General features: G+C 35.2%; 2 protein-coding genes and 1 long non-coding RNA gene across 4 annotated transcripts in view; 2 read left to right on the top strand and 1 right to left on the bottom strand.

Annotated features, from left to right (window-relative positions):
* Nucleotides 1-9,448, top strand: part of LOC111390643 — a 26,891-nt gene extending 17,443 nt beyond the window's left edge. Inside the window, exons 12-21 of the mRNA XM_023015706.1 lie at nucleotides 356-460; nucleotides 522-598; nucleotides 802-842; nucleotides 1,134-1,238; nucleotides 1,605-3,956; nucleotides 4,961-5,073; nucleotides 5,758-6,154; nucleotides 6,243-6,560; nucleotides 7,230-7,484; nucleotides 7,824-9,448. Of these exons, the coding sequence (XP_022871474.1) occupies nucleotides 356-460; nucleotides 522-598; nucleotides 802-842; nucleotides 1,134-1,238; nucleotides 1,605-3,956; nucleotides 4,961-5,073; nucleotides 5,758-6,154; nucleotides 6,243-6,560; nucleotides 7,230-7,484; nucleotides 7,824-8,876 (4,816 nt within the window). The 3' untranslated portion in view covers nucleotides 8,877-9,448. The remainder of the gene's footprint in view (nucleotides 1-355; nucleotides 461-521; nucleotides 599-801; nucleotides 843-1,133; nucleotides 1,239-1,604; nucleotides 3,957-4,960; nucleotides 5,074-5,757; nucleotides 6,155-6,242; nucleotides 6,561-7,229; nucleotides 7,485-7,823) is intronic.
* A 5,419-nt stretch (nucleotides 9,449-14,867) lies between these two features.
* Nucleotides 14,868-16,161, top strand: LOC111390633. The gene is made up of 2 exons (XR_002701947.1): nucleotides 14,868-15,451; nucleotides 15,678-16,161. It is a non-coding gene; the product is annotated as an uncharacterized LOC111390633 (long non-coding RNA).
* A 119-nt stretch (nucleotides 16,162-16,280) lies between these two features.
* LOC111390632 (alkaline ceramidase-like) lies at nucleotides 16,281-20,549 on the bottom strand. 2 transcript variants are annotated; one of them, XM_023015697.1, is made up of 3 exons: nucleotides 20,227-20,549; nucleotides 18,602-18,883; nucleotides 16,281-17,088 (listed from the first exon to the last, which is right to left on the bottom strand). In XM_023015697.1, exons 2-3 carry the CDS (start codon nucleotides 18,853-18,855, stop codon nucleotides 16,575-16,577), a joined length of 768 nt encoding a protein of 255 aa, XP_022871465.1. In that variant the 5' UTR covers nucleotides 18,856-18,883; nucleotides 20,227-20,549; the 3' UTR covers nucleotides 16,281-16,574. The 2 variants fall into 2 exon arrangements, with proteins under 2 accessions (XP_022871465.1, XP_022871464.1); XM_023015696.1 differs by having other exon boundaries at nucleotides 18,602-18,888; nucleotides 20,227-20,492.

Below are 20,549 nucleotides of genomic sequence, written 5' to 3'. Positions count from 1 at the left end.
TAGTGGTTCAATTTTACGAGTAGGAAAAGATGAGCATGAACCAGCATTTCTATTGTTTACTGGATCACATTGATGGAAGAGTATTTGCCCATGCTTTTCTAATGTTCATAAACTGTTTATAATTGATACCCATTTATTCACCACTCATTTCTATCTATTTATAATTTAACAGTTTATAAACACTTCCCAAACAAGCTTTTAGTTGGGAAAAAGTGCGTCTTCCCAAACCATTTAAACATCGTAATGAGACTATTATGCTACATTAACCTTGAGCATCACCTTTCATGGTATGGTACCGTGGACTATTTTCAGGAATTCTTTTTGTGAAGGCTGTAGCTTTAACATACTGATTCAGAATTATTACAAATGACAACTTAAAGATTAGAAACTACAGAAGAACAGTGGAGGACTGTGTACATATTGGTTATGGTTTTTCTAGGCCTGAACCCTACCTTTCCACGTATAGTAAGGAAAAATATTACGCAATGGGAGGAGTAAAAATATATTGGTTGTGGTTATAGGGCTTTTGGTGTAAAAATTGAGGAGCTATGGATTTACTACATTATTGATAATAAAGTCCTTTTGCGTCTGAGACTCTGTATGTGCACAATGTACACATTTATTGTCTTTTTGAACAATTCTTCCCAAAATCTTACTTTTTTGTGTTTCTGCACTTCGTGGTTATTAACTGATAAGATTCTCGGGAGCCTTGGTCAAATATTTCACTTCTGTTGCATATCCAAAAGTATGCATGATGTGCTATTCTGGCTACTTGTGCTCGTTGCCTGTTTGGTGCATCAGTTTTAGATATGTTTGTTGTCTTTTTTAATTTGCCTTTACTGGTAATCAGATAGGTATATTGTTTGTTGTAAAGAAAAATGGTTAAAAGGTAACTTTGCTTGAATTGTTACTCAACCAATTATGCTTTAATGTACTTGGTGTTTAGACCGTTAAAAGGATAAGATGAGTATAAAATGAATATAGAAAACTTGAAAATATTGGTGTTTGTGTGGTTATACTAGAATGGATTAAGATTTAGACCAATAAGTAGAGGTGACACAAATTGAGGTTAAATTAAGGAAAAGATGACTTGCATTGTTTGGACATTTCTGTGTGATACCTTGTATGGCTAGATTAATCTTTTACTGTGTGGAGAACTTTTTGGAATATCATGTAACATGTCAGTTGTGGGAGACATGAGCGAGTCTGTAAATTATTCGGTTGGTGCTGATCGTATGGTTTGATTACACTCACTCAAAATGTTAAGGGTTTGGTAATACAATTGAAAGTTCAAGGTGACACGTTTCAAATAAACAATAGTATGAAAGGACAGATTTTGCTTTCCTTTTTATTGTACATGGTCTACGTCGAGAGGAGATTGAATTCTTGGCGACACTGTGATGAATTGAAGACATGAGTTGCTTAAGTTCTTGTTTTTGTAATGTAATTTCCTTGATTTGCTGTGGTTTGTTTTGAACTATGAACTATGGCTATGATACAGTTACTGAATTAACATTACTACTGAAACTAACTCTGATCTTCTTACTACTTCCTTAGAGAAGGAAGAGTTGACAGTAGAGCTATTTCTACTTTAGTACTAATGAATCATTACTTGTGTTCTAACACTGGATGAAAGTTTCACCAAATTACAATTATGTAATTTTTTTTTTCCTCTTCCTTGTCCCCAGGTTACTGATGCTCCAGAAATACACTCCAATGGATTTCATCTTAAATTTGATATAACTGAAGGCCAGATTGGTTTTGTTTTGCCCACAATTGTTCCTCCCTGTAACATTGACTTGTATACGAGATTGGCTTCTGGTGATACTGATGAACTGAATCGTAACTCTTGGAACACATGCATAGTACTTCCTTTTAGATTGAACCTGTCTGAAGGCATTTCCATGAATAACATCTTATCTATGTTCTCAGATCTTCATCCATCTTTGCTACTTTTTCTTCATCGTCTTCAGTGCATTAAGTTCAGAAACACACTTGATGATTCATTAATTGTTATGAGGAAAGAAGTTATAAGTGATGGGATTATAAAAGTTGCAATAGGGAATGAGAAAATGACTTGGTTAGTAGCATCTCAGAAATTGCAGGCTCATGTCATTCGTCCTGATGTACAAACAACAGAAATCTCGATAGCATTTACATTGCAGGAAACAGTTGACCGAGAATTGGTTCCAATTCTTAACCAGCAGCCTGTTTTTGCCTTTCTTCCTCTTAGAACATATGGTCTTAAGTTTATTCTCCAAGGTGATTTTATATTGCCTTCATCAAGGGAAGAAGTTGATGGAAATAGTCCATGGAACCAGTGGTTACTCTCTGAATTCCCAGGCTTGTTTGTTGGTGCAGAGAGATCTTTTTGTGATCTTCCTTGTTTTGAAGAGAGCCCTGGAAAGGCTGTTGCAGCATTTATGAGTTATATTCCACTTTTGGGGGAAGTCCATGGGTTTTTCGCTAGCCTTCCACGGATGATACTTTCTAAATTGCGCTTGTCAAATTGCTTACTGCTGGAAGGTGATGAGAAAGAATGGGTTCCTCCTTGCAGGGTTCTGAGAAATTGGACTGACCAAGCTCGTTCTCTATTACCAGATAATTTACTTCATGAGCATCTTGGCCTTGGTTACTTGAATAAAGATATAGTTTTATCTGATACGTTAGCAGTGGCTTTAGGTGTAGAAGATTATGGACCCAAAATTTTACTTAAGGTTATTATTTCATTGTGCTGTTCAAATAATGGTCTGAAATCAATGGGCTTCAGTTGGTTATCTTCTTGCCTCAGTGCCATTTATGTGTTGTCATCCCATTCTTCCGGTCAAAGTCCCTCCAGTCGTGGGACTGGATCGGATATCACCTATGAACTTCGGAAAGCCCCATTTATCCCTCTTTCAAGTGGTAAATATGGTACAGTGGAAGAAGGCACCATTTGGTTTCATTCTGATGTAGCAAGTCTAGGGATCAATGATGAATCCGTTTTCAAGGTTTTCCCTAAACTGTATGATAGGCTGCGGATTGTGAGTCCCAACCTCATTTCTGCAGCTGCTTCTGTTGAGAACTCATCCTCTGACACGTCCATAGTGGAGAATGTTACAAGGTTGCTTTATAGAGTTGGTGTTCAGCAGTTATCTGATCATGAAATTGTGAAGGTTCACATCCTACCAGCTCTCTCTGGTGGTGGAAGTGGATTGGTACAGGAAGAACTGATGACAGAGTACCTCTCTTTCGTAATGTTCCACCTACAATCAGGTTGTACTACCTGTAGCTCAGAAAGGGGGGACATTGTTTCAGAGTTACGTGATAAGGCTCTGATCTTAACAAATTATGGCTATAAACGACTTAGTGAGGTTCCAATCCATTTTAGTAGAACCTTTGGAAATCCTGTTGATGTAAATCAACTAATTACTGGCCTTGATGTGAAATGGCACGAAATTGACGCGGCCTATTTGACGCATCCAATTACCAAATTACTATCTGGTGGAATGTTGAAGTGGAGAAATTTCTTACTAGAAATAGGAGTAACAGATTTTGTGAAAATAGTTCAAGTTGAGAAGTGTATTTCTGGTATGCCTCACGATGCAATGAAGACTACAATGTGGAATGGAGACGCATTTTCAACAAGGTCAGAGGCCAAAAATTGGGAATCTGAAGAGTTGTTTCATTTGCTATCAAAACTGTCTTCGAGAGGCAATCAGGAAAAGTGCAAGTACTTCTTGGAGGTGCTCGATACATTATGGGATGACTATTTTAGTGATAAGGTTTCCGGTTATTGCATTGATTCCACTGGTGAAAGCAAACCATTCAAATCATCACTTATATGCGTCCTCCAAGATGCTTCGTGGATGGTGTCTAGTATAGATAATGAACTTCATTTTCCTAAAGATTTATTCCACGACTGCATAGCAGTTAACTCGGTTCTGGGCGTTAGCGGCCCTTATGCCATTCCGAAGGTTAGTTTCAGTTTCATATCTCTGGGTTATATATTTCACCATTGTCTTAGAAAAATTTCACACTTCTTCTCAGTTCTAATATATACTTTTGAAGTTACTAGTCTGCATTTAGGTTTTTACCTGCTTCTCATTGCTATCCTTCAGAAATTACTCTCTCTCTCTCTCTCTCTACACACACACACACACACACGTGCGCATATACTTGAGAGTTATTTTATGTTCCATTTGAGTCACATAATGAATTGATATCAGAGTTACAGCTGGTAAAAAAGGATTTATAGAAATATTCTTTTTCTAAGAGTTAAATTCAATAGGCTCAACAACCCCTGTTTAGTCTCATTATTTTTTTTCTGTGCTCTTATCATTTCCCCAATCTTGTACTCAGTGCAACCAAAAATATAGTGATTTATTGTTTTAGCATTTTGCTACGTTTGAACTGAATATTTTACTTATTCCAGGCTTAAATCTACCGTAGAAACAGCTGAATGTATCTCTTAGCAAAGCTTGCAAGGGAGAAACAACATGCTCATAATACAACTATGATATATTTCTATGATATTGTTAAGGTGTTTTAATTTTCGTGTGTATTATGTCCGAGATGTTTCTACTGCGGCATTATAAAATCGTGTTTGCCTTTTACCATGAGGCTTTTGTTTGCACTTTTTTCCATCTATTATAATGTGTATGACAGTGTTGGATTTGACATCGTCTATCATTTTTCCGCCTCTCTGATGCAAAGCATCATCGGGGCCCATAAGATTGTGATTTACAATCTTCTCATCCATGCCTATGTATGTTTTCCATATGATATGCTCCCCTAAAGTGCTCCATAAATGAATGTTCACTGCGTCACTGGCCCAATTATTTATTTTTTCTCGAAAAAAGTAGTTCTTCTCCAAGATTGATTACCAAAAGATGAATTCAGTGTTATCATCTTTTTTACATGTTATGAATGTATTTTGCAAATAAACTAAAGAAAAGTACATTGTTTCAACTTGAAACAGGTGAGGAGCAGAAAGTTGGTAGATGATATTGGTCTAAAAACTCAAGTTACTCTTGATGATGCTTTATCTATTCTAAAACTTTGGAGAAGACCTGACATATCTTTCAAGGCTAGGTATGCTTATTTGACATATTTGATGTATTAAGATTGCTTTTTCTTCCCAGTTCCGGCGTACTAGGATAAATTGAAACGTGTTTATTTGCTTTGTATCCGATAGTCATTTTGGAAACTTTAAACAGTGGGGGAAACTTCATCCCTTATCTCTTCCATGTGGGGCATGTCAGAAAATGTGCTGAGAAAAGAAGTATACTCTTTTGCAAAGCTTTACCTCTTCCTGATATTGAACTCACACTGTAATCTGTTAGATTAAGTGATTAACTAAGACTATCTTTGATTTACTACCTCTTTCCCTTTATTTATGTTTACATTTCTTCTGGGTGGGTGGGTTGGTTGTAGGGGGTGGATGGAAGGGCAGAGGGGTGGTATTGATGTCAGCTTGGTCATTTTTTGTTTTACTACTTCCACATTTTTCGAAATGACACCGTAATCAGAAATTATGGATTCTTCTTTTTTTATTTTTTTGAGAATGCTATCCTACCATGAATGATTGATATTGTTTCAAAGCAAACCAAACTCTCTATGCTATATTGATTTTTATTTTATTTTTTATTTTTTTAATATCTCCGTACCTTTTCTATTCATATATCATTTCTCATCCTTGAGATTACTCTGATTCCCTTTTTTTTTCTTCCCTGAAATGACATGCTTATTCAAGTGATATTTGACTTTGTCATTCAGCGTCTCTCAAATGTCAGATTTTTACACATTCATCTGGAAAGAAATGTCTACTTCAAAGCAGAAAATAGTGGAGGAATTACATTCTGGACCTTTTATTTTTGTTCCATGTGCATCCGACTCTTCACGTGAGGATGCAATACCTGGTGCCTTTTTATCACCTCAGGAAGTATATTGGTACGATAGCACTGGTTCCATGGACCAAATGGAGTTGAATGATCAGGACCGTGTTTCAGATATTGCAAGTTCCTTGAGAAAAATGCTACGTAATTTTTATCCTAACCTTCATGACTTCTTTGTAAATGAGTGTGGAGTGGACGAGATTCCTCCTTTCCTTAGCTACCTCGAGATTTTGCTTCAGTTATCTACCATTGCTTTACCTCATCAGGCTGCAAAGACAGTAAGAAATATAAACTGGAATTGACATCATCTCAATCCTTGCTACCTTACTCATGAATATTATTTGAGTATTCTTTTATTTACTACAGGTTTTCCAGGTTTTCTTACAATGGGGTGATGCAATAAAATCTGGATCGATGAGTTTGGAAGATGTTGAATACCTGCAAGATAGTCTTCTGAAAAAGGAATATGCTGTGCTTCCCACTAGACAAGATAAATGGGTTTCTCTACACCCATCATTTGGTCTTGTCTGCTGGTGTGATGATGATGATTTAGGAAGGGAATTCAAGCATCTTGAAGGTGTCAACTTCCTGTACTTTGGGGAATTTCCTGATGAAGAACATGCAATGCTTCAAGCAAAGATCTTAATCATTATGAACAGACTAGGGATTCCTGCTCTTTCAAAGGTTCCCTCCCCCTCCCCCATCATGATGTTTAATCTTAATATGAATAGTGTAAAATTAGAACACTCTCTCCTTGCTCTGTTTGCTTGTATTTGTGTTTCTTTTCTGTATGTACATGTTTCTGATTGGAGGTGAGAGAACAAGCGGTGGTTCCACCTATCTGGATATTGTTATTTTTTGACAGGCAGTTGTGTGGCGATAAGTACAACAAATTTCTATACTGGACATCTTTTTTCTCATATGATCACTCAAGAATTAATATACTGTGTAATTTGAACTCCTAAGTTATTATAACGGTCAGATGGGCTGCATTATTTCTTTGATAGATCTGTATGGAACTTTCTTCTGTAGTTGGTCTGCAATTTTACATCTAATCCCAGGATAAAATCTTTGCATTAGAATTTTTTTTGCAATATGCAAAAACTAGAAGGTTATGTTTTATTGACATCTTTTCACTTATGCAACGTAACTAAAAATGCATCTGTGTAGTTAAATTTTAACAAGATTATAGCATTCATTATAGAAAGTTTTGTAAGTTTCTATATGATGTTCAAGTCAGTCATGATTTATGCATTTAACTTCTTACTCTTGAACTTTATTATGTTCTTGTCCGTTGTGACACCTACGCTTGAATTATTCACAGTTTTCTTGATTATGATTGCGTATTTGTAGATTGTAACTCGCGAGGCAATATATTATGGTCCAGCGGACTGTAGTTTCATATTTTCTCTGGTGAATTGGGCTCTTCCTTATGCTCAACGCTACATCTTGAATGCGCATCCAGATAAATTTTTTCAACTGAAGCAGTCTAATTTTGAAGATCTGAGGCGTTTGCAGATTGTTGCTGTTGAAAAGTTGTTTTGCCGTAACGTTATGAAGTGCGAGATTACATCAAAGAAAAGATATGAATGTAGTTGCCTTTTACAGGTACATAATACTTACTATATCCGTGCCTTACTATATCCTTGGCATTGTTTCCTTTTTCTCTTTGAAGTTCTAATAGTGGCCTGGCAAAGGTCAATTGCGACCTTGTGATATCACTTCATGTTGCATAATTTTTTGGATCAATTATTTTGCATCATCTTTCTCAGAGCATAAAATCTTGTAAAAGTAGCTGCTGGTGGTTTATTTCCTTTTGAGCTTCTCCTTCACGATGGTATATTACTTAACGGTGATTGCATAGGCCAACATGGTTCAAAGACAATGTTACCATGAAGTCCACTTTGGTTTGATCAATAACCTTTTCCTTCTGATAAATTTTTGCAGGACAACATCCTATACTGCAGTCAAGAATCTGATTCCCACTCAATATTCATGGAACTTTCTCGCTTACTATACGATGGAACTCCTGAATTGCACTTTGCAAATTTTCTTCACATGATCACAACCATGACAGAATCAGGTTCAACCGAGGAGCAAATAGAGTTCTTCATTTTGAACAGCCAAAAGGTGCCAAAACTCCCTCCCGATGAACTTGAGTGGTCCCTTTCAGTGGAGAACAATGCAACACTAGTGGAAAATTCTGTTTCAAAGAGGACAGAGGAACAAAACCCTACGGTGTTCCAGAGGAGACCGGGCATCAACTCAAATTGGCCACCTGCTGATTGGAAAACTGCACCTGGTTTTGATTCTGCCTGTCGTACATTTGGATTCAATACATCGGCTGGCAGCAGCCTGCAGCAAACTACAAAGAGGGATGGTGTCACAGAAAATCTTGAAAAATCGGTGGTTGAGGTTGGCAGTGAATCGATTATAGACAGTGATCCAATTGTAATCATTCCAGCAGCTTCACCAGATGCTGAGATTTCAGAAAGTCAGTTTAATTTGGCAAGCAACACGAATGATTCTGATATGAATGTGGCACTTGATTCTGTTGATCTCGTCGATAACTTAAATTTTGGTTCATCAAATTCTATCGAGAGAGATCACTTATATGTAAACGCCGCCAATGCACAACAGGCATTGTTTACAGGGAGACTTGGAGAATCTGTAGCTTTCAAATATTTTACCGAGAAAGTCGATGGAATGTCTGTGAAATGGGTCAATAAAGCTAATGAGACTGGGCTACCCTATGACATTACTATAGGTGGTGATGAAAATAGGGAATACATTGAAGTCAAAGCAACCAAATCAGCAAGAAAGAATTGGTTTGTTATATCAATGAGAGAGTGGCAATTTGCAGTTGAGAAAGGTGAATCTTTTAGCATAGCTCATGTGATTTTATCCGGTAACAAGATGGCAAAGATTACAGTATATAAAAATCCAGCAAGACTCTGCAAGCTTGGTAATCTAAGGTTAGCGATGGTGGTGCCAAAATAGCTGGAGTTGTCTGCCAAGGACTGTGTTATGATCCACTACTATTAACAAGAAGCGCTTCCTCGTATATTTGGCCCTTGGATTAAAGCGTGCTGCTATGGTGCAGCAATATGACCAGGGTCGCTATACGAAAAATGCAGCCAGATTTGTCTAGGCTGGTAATTTAAAGTTAGCAGTCGCGCTTTGTTTAGATAACTTAATTTTTTGCCCCCTTTTGGGTAATTACAATTTTGGGGCTCCCCTGATGTCAATATACCATATACCGTGAGCCGCTTACTCAGATGTTTTCCAGTTGGGTAAGCACATACAGCAACACTGAGATTGTCTTGATGTGGATGAAGAAAACATTGGTCAACTTACTGCAAATATGTTTGGTGATATTGACAAAGATTTTGTATATGGCGAAACAGCCAACAGAATTTGTAGCAGCATTGCATTTTCAGGTTCATTTTTCATTTGTTATAGATTTGTGGTTCATTATTATGATTAGTATAGTCTGTACTCTCTAAAAGACAGGTGACAAATGTACAGTTATACGATATAAATTTATTTGGATCTTCTCTTTGCTGGTAAAACCAACGTCTATGTGGAAAAATCCTTTTTTGTTGATTTAGAATTGGAGCAACTTGATGTGTGTGCAACTTTCTTTGTAATCGAGTTAGATATAGAAGCATATTTTTGTATATAATATAACTAGAGGGCCTTATATAACAAGACAAACACCCAATTTGTTTACAAACTCAATAAATCTCTATATTATTAGTCAAAAACATATCACCAAATCATAGAATGCAAGAAATTTGATGCATCTTTTTGGGTGTTACGTGGAGTGTCAATATAATTTTTCCATTTATTATGCAAAATATGACCAATTTGGGCAAGTAAGAATAAACTCAATTAAGTTTTTAGGTCCCACCTTAAAAGAACTTGCCTTCACATAGCAATACTGATCTATTTATTTAAAAAAAACGTAAATGCTACGTTATGTTAAAGGTTTAACACAAAGTAAAATATTCATCTAAAGTTGTTTGGTACAATGATTTATTCTTTAGAGTTGTTGCGGATCTTTGAACTTGCGATTGTCAGCATGCTCTCCGAAAATGGTTGAAGGAATGAATTGCAAGTCATTGTTTGAACTTTTCCAACCATCCATTAAATTCAAATGAGGCAGCATCGGGATAGAGTTGCCTTAGAAAAATATTTTCCCTCTCTTTTAGCGATCCACCACTCATATTGACAAGCTTTTGATGCCATACAAACCATTCATAGAGTGCAGACTTCTTTGAACATTTTGCATTTGGTCAACAATGCTTCTTCTTGGTCGTTCGTGTATTAACTTTGGGTGGCATGGATTTTCAAGAGGAAGAAGGAAATGTATCACTTGAATTGGTTGAAGATTGCGTGGAATGTGTTATATACAATGTTTTTTTAGAATTTATATTGGAAAACAACATTAATGAAAATAAAAATAAAAAATTAGACTCTTAATATGACAACATAATTTCAACATTACATATATACATGTATTAATTTCTTAAAATTATATTATGCCCTTATTTGATCTCCATTATTCTCAAAACTTATTTTCAACCATACATTCTCGATTCTCTCATAAAATAATTTAACTTGTAAATTCAAAATTTTTCCATATTTTCTAACCACACATTCTAGCAAGATTCACTATTCTAAAATACATTATTCCCAAAATAATGGGTATCAAACCAGAGCTATATCTATCGCTTTTATCAATTTAGTAGTCACTGTCACGTGGGTTGCACGAATTTTGTATTTATCGTATTTTTATTAGCGTATGAATTTTAATTTTTTGGAAAGTCTTTGAAGTATTATCTAGAAATATTTTCATGATATAAAAAAAGGATTGCAAATTATTTTTACAATTGTAACAGTATTATGTTATCTAGAAAAAATATGCTTGCATATTTTATGCTTGAATAAAAAATATACGAGATTATACAAACTATTTTGTCTGTATTCTTTAATAGTGTTGATATGATTGAGTTGAATGTTAATATTATATTTCTAAATTTTGTGTAATTCAATATTGAAAAATTGAAGATTGAATAAAAAGTTATAAATCGACTTGAATATTCATATGCGTTTTATATTTTGTCCTTCATATATTTTAATATTTATTTTATGCTTATATTGAAAAAATAAAAATCTAAATTTTTTTTCTGACATTCGGTTTGGTAAGTGAATGTATGATGTACTGCATTCTCGGTATTTGTAAGTGCAAAAATCGGTATATACGGTAAGCTGCAAATATGGTAGGTAGCATATACAGTAAGCTGCAAATACGATAAATTATCTGCATATACGGTAAGCTGCAAATACGGTAGGCAGCATATACGGTAAGCTGCAAATAAGGTAGACAACATATACAGTATTGAAATTTATTGGACGAAACTGGATTCATTCATGCCGTATATGCATTTTACATACCATATATGCAACATACCGTATTTACGCATGTGTTTATAACTTATCGTATATGCAGCATACCGTATTTACAGTATACCGTATTTGCATCATATCGTATATGCAGCATACCGTATTTGCATATATTGTCTTTAGATACCGTATTTGACAGATATTGATTTTTGTACATACCGTATATGCACTTTAAATACCGTATATGCAACATACCGCATTTGCAGCTTACCATATATGCAACAAATCATATTTGCATTATACCGTATTTACAGCATAACGTATTTGTATCATACCGTTTTTACAATATACCATATTTGCACATATTGTCTTTAGATACCGTATTTGTAGATATTGATTTTTGTAAAATATTATTTTCTTTTTTATAATTGTATTTCCGAGAATTTAAAAAGATGGGTGATTATGAAATTGCTAATTTTTAAATGTGTTTTTTTTGTTGAAGATAAAAAAGATTTTTTTATGCTATTTGTAATAATAATAATAAATTGTAAATTTATTAGACCTCTTTCACTGAAACTTAATTACAAGAATCCACCTAAACTAAATGTCTGCATTAATTTTTCTAGTAGCTTTGGGAATTATTAAAGAAATCTAAACTATATTTTTGACTTTCAACTGTCATCCTTTGAAACATTCTAATCTATGTAGATGATTTTTTTTATAGTAAAAACTCCACTTTGGTCAAGTATTATTCCGCTGTTCAAATTTGTTACGTCGTCCCCATGTATCACATTGTATGTCAAACCAAAATCTCATTCTAGCAACCAGGATAAATCACCCCATCTCGTAGAGGTTGATTGACTTACTATAATTTATGATGAGTTGTCATAACTCAAACTCAACCTAACTCAACTGTGATCAAGTGATAAAGTAAGAAGGAACTTTTGATTTTTATCTTCTTAGCCAGTGTACATACCCCAAGTGTGCAATTTAAATTTGATGAAATTGCAAGTTTCATAATGTGCTTATGTAATGTTTAGCATTTTGGAATTTCCGATAATGCCCATATATATCGACCAAAACGGCATAAATTGCAACACTCTAATGTCTGCTTTTCAAATTCTCAAAAATATTCTTCATGGCATCCCATTTCCCCTGCTCCCCTAAGTGAAATGGGTAAGAATGGCCTCCCTTTCCACACCATTTTCAAAATAGAGTTTAATGTAAAAGAAAAAAAATTAGTATCTTCTCCAAACTCTACGGAGAGTTTGGCTTCCACCATTTTCAAAATGAGTTTATGGTTTAAAAAAAATAAAATTACGATGTTTTCCAAACTCTCCGGAGAGTTGGTTTGGAGAGTTTGGACAAACTCTCTATTGTAATAATAATAATAATAATAATAATAATAATAATAATAATAATAATAATAATACGATGTTCTCCAAACTCTCTACTATAAATAATAATAATAATAATAATAATAATAATAATAATAATAATAATAATAATAATAATAATAATAATAAATAAGTAAATACTATATTCTCCAAACTCCGCAAACAGTTTGTAGAGTTTGGACAAACTCTCCAAACAGTTTGGAGAATTCTCTAAACTCTCTGAATAGTTTGGAGAATTCTCTAAACTCTCTTAATAGTTTGGAGAGTTTGGCCAAAGTCTCGAGCTCTCCGAACTGTTTACAGAGTTTGGACAAACTCTCCGAGCAGTCCAAATCGAGTATTTCGTTTTGCTAATTTTATTGTAGATGCTAGCAAAAAAAGAAATTGCTGCGAAGTGTGCATACGCAAAGTGTGGAGTTGCTCTGCACTGTGCAAAGTTGCTCCACTCTCCAAACTGTTTGGAGAGTTCGGATCCAAACTGAGCTCCAAACTCTCCAAACAGTTTGGAGAGCTCCAAACTCTCCAAAACAACTTGGAGAGGCATATATATATATATATATATATTTTTTTTTTTAATCCATTAGTATCAAACTCTCCAAACAGTTTGGAAAGTCATAGATTTTTGTAATTTTTTAATCCATTTGTATCAAACTCTCCAAAAAGTTTGGAGAGTTTGGCCAAAATTCTTAAGACTCTCCAAACAATTTGGAGAATTCTCCAAACTCTCCAAATAAGCCAAATTCTCGAACTCTCCAAACTGTTAGGAGAGTTTGGACAAACTCTGCGAACAGTCCAAACCGATTCTAGCAACAACAATAAACGCTACTAAATATCAACCTGATAAACTGAAGGTCTTTAAACGTCCATCAGAATGAACTGCAGAATGAGGTTGCATTTCATTCATCAGATTTTTCAGTTGAGGATTCTTAATGCACGTCTGTTTTGTCTTTCTTTCACAAGCTCGCCTATTCTTAAATCAATCAGCAACATTTTTTTCAAAAATAACAGGATTATGTAGCGATAAAATGGAGATTATATGTAGAATTTCTACATTATTTGACTTTTATTTCCTCCATCAAATATGCATCGAAGAAAATCAACCTCTGTAGATGTAGGTATATGGTAGCAACCTCTATAGATGTAGGTATACGGTAGGCAGCATATACGGTAAGTTGCAAATACGGTAGACAATATAAATGGTATGCTGCATATATGGTAAGGTGCAAATACGGTAAGGTGCAAATATGGCACTCTCTCCGCACAGTGCAGAGAGAAAAACCAAACTCTACGCACTGTGCGGAGAGATGGTTTACAAATTATAAATCGACGTATATGTAATATACCAGATTTTGCCATTGTCCTCTTACTTACTCCCATGCTACAAATCACAATTGAGCCGCCTTTTTGTCCTTTAGAACATTTATGATTTTCTAAGACCCTTCAATGTGTTTTTTTAGTAAGCTTTAACAAATCAACAGTAAAAGAAAAAAGAATTATTCCCAAGTAAATGATCAATTCTATGTGCAAAATTATATGAACTATATGAGATTGAAAAGAAATTTGGTTGATAGGATTGAAAGTTTCCCTTTATTTGTTATTATATTGATTTTAACTGGGTGGGTGTTTTGTGTATCATTTTGGCACGTAATTAAACAATAAAGCTAGTTTCTATCTATGGAACTATTTTGTTACCTTAGTACGCAACCTTTCGTGAATCTTTGAATATTAGACTATATTTCATCAATTCTACTCTTTAGAAATTGTTGTAGCTGAAAATAAGGAGTATGGTTGGCTAGTATGGTCGCTGAAAATAAGGAGCAAAAATCAAGATGGACGTGTGCTAAAAAAGAGAAAGAAAGAAGGAAAAAAAGAAATTCGACAGCAAAAAGTAGGAAAAATATATAGACAAAAATAATGTCATTTTTTTTTCTCTTCTACAGTAAATTGCAATTCATTTACTGTTTCATCAACAGTGGCAACCTGTTAATGTTTTTAATAGAAGTTAGATATACCTTGAACTGGACGTACTTTATTAATTAATTATATTGGAGTGGTGCATACTGTAGCACCTCGATACCACTTGCTACAAGGATAATTAAGTCAAAATAAGAATTTTTTATTTTATTTTTTACTACACCTCTATTAAATTTTAACATCTTCACAATCATAAAATTAGTTTGATCCCAATGGTATGACTATAGATAGACTTCCGCATCTCTTCACGTTAAAAAAAATTAAAGCGACGAGATCTCGAAGGAGTAAAAAGTTTGAACACTCAGTGAACTTTGCTTACTCTCATGTTATAGCCACCGAGCTTTCTTTTTACCACGAATGGTCACTCAACTTGCTCAAAACCAAGTCCATCCATCACTGTACATTCACCCGTTTGATTTGCTTCCCAGGTGGCAAGACAGAGTCCAGCGTGGCAAGAGACGACGTCATAACGTTGCCACGTGAAGAGTTGTGTCCCAACAAAACAACTATTTCACCCAAAAAATTACAAACCCACCTTCAAATCAAGGAGCCCCAATCTTCCAAGCTGGAAACAAACCCTAGAAATCCCTCCCAAAACTCAAGATTCAATCCCTTGATTTCCTCAAACCTCAAATGAACCCTAGAAATCGAGTTGGGAACAGCGACGGGTTGCCGTATTCTTGTCTCTTTCTCGGGGGTGGTAGGAGCGAGAGAGCTTCTCCGTCCCTCCAATCAGTGAAGTCCGACCACTTTTGAAAGGGTGACGATTCGCACGTATTGATGGAGCAGATGGAGGTAAATCATTTGGCATATTTGATTTACAATGATTTCAATGATTTTTTCAAATTATGAGTAACCTGCCAAAAGATTTGTAAATTGCATTGCTGGCAAATGGCAGACAAATTGGAGGAATCAGCTATGGTTTTTTTTTTTATTTAACTGTATGATGTTAAAAAAAAATTCTCAAAATTTTGCTGAACCTTCTGCTCTTTGTCTTGAATTCGACGTGCCTTTGGTTCAGAGATCCCGCCAGCAGATCCAATTATACATTTTCCAGGTCGCTTAGAAGGCGGTGGCACTCTGCAAATCGAATTGGGGGAGAGTTCTGATGGGAATGGATTTAGGCAATGGGTTCAGAATTTAGGGACAATGGGGAATTTTGATTCTTTCAATGAAGGATCGTGTTTTGTAGCTTGAAATCATGTCCATGTTGGCTGAGTTTGACGCCGTCCAATTGCCACGTTGGCTGCCATCAAGCCATGTGGGACGGTTACAAACGGCTGGGACGCCAGGTGTTTGATGGTGTGGTGCGTTTGGAAGGTCAGCGACCGTTCAGCCGCAAGAGGAAGTTCAGTGACCACAACGTGACATAGGGGAAGTTAGGTGACTAATCAAACTTTTTACTCAATCTCAAAGCTACAGTGATCCTCGCAGATCTAAAGGACAAGAAAGTTGGCATGCTGTAGCTGATTTGAATTCTATGTGAAAGACTATCTTGACAAATATTTATAAGGCTGACAACATGCATTCAAACAGGTCCGCAGACTGAATTTAAAATGTCACCAACATAATAAATGTGTGCTCGTAAAACTCGTCGTCTTCTTATTTTTCATCACAGCAAAACTGATCCGTGTAAAAACATTTTTTAAGATAATCAAAGATAGTTTAATTCAACAATTACTGAGTTCATGTAATCACCTATTGAAGTATAAAAATAAATATGATACAACGGGGAACAGTCAAAATTCAACTACTGCTACTACTTAACCTATCAAAATATTCCCAGTAATCATTTACACTGACTGCGAATGAAACACAGAAAACAAAAACAAAAAGAATGTGATCACTCACATTTACCAAACAACGCAAGAAATTTACCTGCTTCCTTGTGAGGCTGAATGCTATCAAACATTGACTTCTACTGGGCTTTTGGTTTTTGAATCTTCACATAAGGGAAATAACCCAACATGTGCTTAACTCTTGGGTTCCATCCTCGTTGTTGAGCTCGGCAGTACATCAGGAATGTATTTGCGAAGTATGAGTTAAAACCCATCAAGACATGCCACAGTGCATGACCCTGTGGATTGACATACCAGAGCGAGATGTGGTTGCAGAAGAAGCGGTCAATTAAACAACCGAGACTCCCAACTAGTAGAGTGATCACGTACAACTTTGCAAGCCACTTAGCCGATTTATCTTCTGTTTGAATGTAATATTTGTATGCCCGAGGAATGCAAAGAAGACAAAGCACAACGTAATGCACCTTAAAACCAATATCAAAGCGGAGCTGTGAGTGTGCAATAGCAAATGCCGCACCATAGAGGAACAAAAAGGTGGGCATTGTACTTCGATAGTGCCAGTCTGGCGAGTACAGGATGTAGATATAGAGGAGCATTTCCCACACCATAGGTGTTTCATCACCTTGCTGTTGCCTGAAAAATAAAATTCTTTCATTGCATCATTTGTTTAAATGGCCAAATATATAACTGACACTACTGTATGTGAATAGCTTTAACAAATAGAAGAGACTTTTCTCATTGAAAGCTCCCTCAACGAATTCAAAAAGTGAAATAACAAAACTATGTCTGATTTTGCCTGAATGCAAGACTTGAACTTCTCTGTCAGACTCTATGAAAAGCTTGCAGCACTAATTTAGCCAAACTACAAATTCCAAGATATTCTAATGCCAAACAAGCGATGTAAATCATCAATCTACTAGGATGGAGCTGACTTCAGAATATTAAGAAGCAGTTAGAAACAGTTGTCATCGAAATCTTAAGGGGTCAATTCCTAAAATTATCCCAATCAATCACAAACCACATAAAGCCAATAAAAAATAAAAATAAAAAGGAGGAAAAGTTGCCCTTGAAAAAGCAGCTAAAAGACTAACTAGTATATGACACTTATAGACAATTAATAAATTTTGTCAGATATATAATATCCAAACGAAAATATTGATCCAATGCTTAAAGCAGGTAAGAGTTTCATAAACTAACTTTGGAGAGGTCATATAATACCGCAGTAACATATTGTAAATAGCAATTGTTACGTAACATTTAGTATTAAATGAAGTCTGTGATTAGGGTCTTTAAATAACTCAAATCATTCACTTAAGATATTTTAGATACATTAAAACCAAGGATGCATATAAATATAGGGTTTTGACTCTAATCTTCATTTGGTGATGACAAGAGAAGAAAACATGAATGATAAATGCATTAAATCCAAAAATAAAATAAAAATCAACCTAGCCCTTGTTTTGGCTCCATTTTAATGAGGTTTTGCGAAAAATGTATTTTAGAATAGTAATTTTTTAGAAAATGCGTGGTTAAAAAGTAAAGAAAAATTTTGGGTTTATACGTAATAATATTTTATTGAAAAATATGTTGTTGAAAATGAGTTTTGAAAAAATGTATTTTTGGTTTAATGGAGACCAAACAAGGGCTTAGTTTTCATGTAATGGATGTCCTCTTTATAAACCTGAGAACAAGACCCATTACAACTTTGAAGAAGTTCCAAATCCAGGAGCCATCATCACAAGGAAATAAAAAGGAAAACCCCAATGAAAAAAGAGACTGAATGGTTTGGTTCAAACAAGGTGTCTCTACACATAATTAGATTTAATGAGATTATATTCATGTAGAGTTTTCATAATAATCCGCTGTTGGCTTTCCTTCTCTTTCTAAGTATACATTGCAATTGTTTAAAGAGTTATTGAAGTTGTTTCTTTGAACATTACTATAGATTTCTAGACTTGGTCTGTTCTTCTTCCTTTGCAGACTCTGATACACAAAATGATATGCTATGACCACCGAGCAAGTTTTTTTAGCAAAATCTATATTGTAAATAACCATAAAAGCTCCGTCAGCCCTTTATACCACTTAGCCTGACATCGCAAACTCCACAAGCAAAACAGATAGATGAGAAAATACACTAAAAACTTACAGCTGCTGCAATGAGGAGTGATATAGCATGCTGCCAATAGCAAGTGCCATGTTAGATATGTGAAGGATGCTAAATCTTTTCTCAAAACGTTGGCTCAACGAAACCACAAGACCAATGAGTGCTAAAATAATGCTGGGGACATTCGAGATCGTGTTGAAAAATTCGGCAATATAGGAAGAGTAGACATAATTTGGCTCACACCACTCGTGTGTTGATGTAACGGGACCCCAAAAGCTTGATATTTCATCAGCCATTCTTCAGTATGCTAGGCCCAAAATATAACTGCTCTGCAGAAGAAATTGTCAGGATGTTGCTGATCTGAAATTCTACAAATGATTTTAAGCGGCAACTAACTTGAATGTATTTAGACTTAGTCCTGAGCTTCCAAAAGGAATAAAACTAGACATCCATTTGTAGATCCAGAGTATTAGATGGTTCAAAAAAACACAAATTATGTAGAAGTGCTTAGAGGAGTGTATACTTCCCGAGGTGGGTAGAAGAGGGAACACGTCACCAGTGCAACGAAATTAAGCACAAGTAGTCGTGCAGTTCTACCTTTCACCATCATGCTTCTAATCTAATTGATTCACGAATAAATTCATGGATGATAAATTACTTCTATAATCAGCTTTTAATGAAAAAGCGAGATCATGTTTCACTGCATGCATGCATGCTACATTACCAGGCAGATACAACAGATACCAAGTCAGCTATTAAATACTAACCTTTAAGAGATCAACTAAAAATAAAGCCAGCCATTTGCACGTGAAACAAAGATCTAGACCAGATTAAATGGAAGCAGGTCTTCGCTGATATTAGCATCATATTATCTTAATCAAAATATTTGGAATGTCTACACCCGTCACAGAAATCAGAAATGTAACGCAGTATAATGACTTGAATGTGGAGTGTGAACTCTACAGTGTGAAGCTAGCATGATTCAGTTTTGTAACTTCAACCTATGTACAAATAACTATAAATTTTCTCCTCTCTTTCCTTTTTCTTAAGGCGTTGCAGTTTGGGGAACCCAAACTTTTGTAGCTGATTTGTTGGTTTTGGACAAATCTGAAGAAAATTTTCCTTTGAAAATTGAAATGATGACTACAAGCTTCTGCACACTGTCTGACTGTTCTTTTACAGCAACATAAGGGCCCCCCATTGGAAACTCTCGAATGTGCAATTCTTGTGAATATTTTGAGATGGAAGTGTATAAATCACAAAATGAGCAAAGTTTAAAGTTCCACATTTTTTCTTTCCTCAGACACTAAATTTCCATACGGCCAAAATTAGTTCAACAATATCCTAATCCACAGTCACCACAGGCAATGTGTGGTTAAAAAAAAAAATTATATATATCTAAAATAAAATAAAAAAATTGCAGCCTCCCTGCACATATACCAGAAATTACATGAAAATCCACTAAGACCCGAATGCTTTCTGCGTCCTAACCCAATCGGATTTCAAATTTTCTTCCATGAAACTTCAAAAAAATTATTGCACCGCAACAACCCCCATCCCCTCCCCACTCCCACAAAAAAAACCTAAAAATTCACTAATTAAAATGGAATTAATAAATAAGATGAAATCACACAAAGGTATCGATGTATGTAATCAGTGCTATTTACCTTTGCAAGTCAGATCTGATTAATGCCCAATTCAACGCACAAACCTTTTCACTTTTATTCGATTTGTGTGCGGGCGGGCGGGCCGGCGTGATTATATATAATAACTATATATATACGCAATTGAAAATTTATAGCCTACACTTTTCGATCTCATAGTGATATAAATAATTTGTACTTTTGTGTTTGAGTTTTATTAGGGTTCCAAATGCATAAACTGAATCAGATTTCTTTTCTATTTTTTACAGCATGGAATTTTTCGGCGCGTGAATAAGTAGGAAAGTGTATGTCGCGTGTTTTCACTTTTCACGCTCCACTTTCATCTC

This window comes from Olea europaea, unplaced genomic scaffold (genome assembly GCF_002742605.1).
Source record: "Olea europaea var. sylvestris unplaced genomic scaffold, O_europaea_v1 scaffold701, whole genome shotgun sequence".
NCBI classification, from domain to species: Eukaryota; Viridiplantae; Streptophyta; class Magnoliopsida; order Lamiales; family Oleaceae; genus Olea; species Olea europaea.
This window is presented reverse-complemented; position numbering and strand designations above follow the sequence as displayed.

Coding starts and splice junctions, on each gene's coding strand:
- LOC111390632 (XM_023015697.1), bottom strand. CDS start 18,855: ATGGCTGATGAAATATCAAGCTTTTGGGGTCCCGTTACATCAACACAC. Junction 17,089..18,601: donor CACTCCTCATTGCAGCAGCT/GTAAGTTTTTAG, acceptor TTTATTTTTCAG/GCAACAGCAAGGTGATGAAA.